The sequence below is a fragment of the Perkinsus marinus genome (genome assembly GCF_000006405.1).
Source record: "Perkinsus marinus ATCC 50983 genomic scaffold scf_1104296967440, whole genome shotgun sequence".
In the NCBI taxonomy this organism is placed as follows: Eukaryota; Perkinsozoa; order Perkinsida; family Perkinsidae; genus Perkinsus; species Perkinsus marinus.
The window spans coordinates 1-1222 of record NW_003203547.1 but is presented as its reverse complement, the minus strand read 5'-3'; the positions used below and the strand labels follow the sequence as shown (position 1 = coordinate 1222).

The 1222-nt window shown below is 54.0% G+C and overlaps 1 protein-coding gene across 1 annotated transcript; it reads left to right on the top strand.

The window, feature by feature from the left end:
* Window positions 1-187: 187 nt before the first annotated feature.
* Window positions 188-1181, top strand: Pmar_PMAR008586 (hypothetical protein; the record flags this gene model as incomplete). The annotated part of the gene is made up of 1 exon (XM_002768702.1): window positions 188-1181. Exon 1 carries the CDS (start codon window positions 396-398, stop codon window positions 1179-1181), a length of 786 nt encoding a protein of 261 aa, XP_002768748.1. The 5' UTR covers window positions 188-395.
* Window positions 1182-1222: the final 41 nt, after the last annotated feature.

Below are 1222 nucleotides of genomic sequence, written 5' to 3'. Positions count from 1 at the left end.
ACAGGACGAGCATTATTCACAACTATTGTCTGTAGTTCTTATCTGTGTACAATCATGATGAAGAAGAGAACAACAAATCGCTTTGCAGCCGCGGCTGGATTAGCCCAGATGGAGGTCCTTCTGAGTTCGACACAAGCTCGTGGGAGATCTTGTCGCCGCAGCCCCCTGGGGCTGCCCTATCGGATCCCTTCGACTGGCCCTCCGCATCCTCTGTCTTATCATCGCCGTACGCTGGCCCACCTACTGGTGAAGGGGAATCGACCATCCGCCAACAACTACGTAAAACACGTGTTTGTAAGCACTTCCTCAAGGGTCGTTGTCACTACGGTGCCTCCTGTACTTTTGCTCATTATGACAGTGAGCTCTTCAAAAAGCCCAACTTGGCCAGGACTAAGATGTGTACCAAACCCCAGTGTAACGACCCCGAGTGTACCTATGCACATTCTTTGGAGGAACTAAGACAGCCAGGTGAGGCTTCTGATATGGACACTGCCCGGGTTGACATGCAGCATGAGAAAGTGCTTGGTGAGCAGCGGGCTTTGTTGACGGTCCATGGCCTCATGGCGCAGACTGGTGATGGTGCTACTGAGGGTCTTAGCCCTGGAATTCTCCCGAGTCCCTCCCTACTCCCCACACCACCGACAGGGTACACTATGGGTGCTCCCTTTGGGAACCCTAGGCGGAGGAGTGGTCATTCTCCAATTGATGGGTCGCGCTCTCGAAGTAGCCTCAAGATATCTACCCTTCATGCGTTGGCGACTAAAAACGAGGAGCTTCGAAGACAAGTGGAAATGAGTAACGTGGCTCTCGCCCATCTACTGCAGGTGGCCACAGCTCAAGCAGTTCCGGAAACTCCCTTCGTGACGGTGACGCCGCCATCGAATGTGTTTTCGCAGCAACAACAAGAACGAGACGGGACGACGCCTCCTCCTTCGGACATGGAGGGAAGCAATGTATCCGCCAATGCGGGTACGCCTGTGGCGGTTGATGACAGCAGTGGTATGGAAGACCTCGACGCGGATGCCTTGTCCCAGTTGTTGGCCAGCATATCGGTAGATAGTGCGAATTGCCAGTGGGATTCTAATGAGGGGGTTGCCCCTACGGTCAACGTCATGCCCGCGCCGAATGACTCGGTTGGTGTAGGGGAGTCTGAGAAGGTGTCTTCTGTCGAGAAGAAGTGATGATATGTTTACTAACTCGCGCCAGCCCGTTGACTCGGACA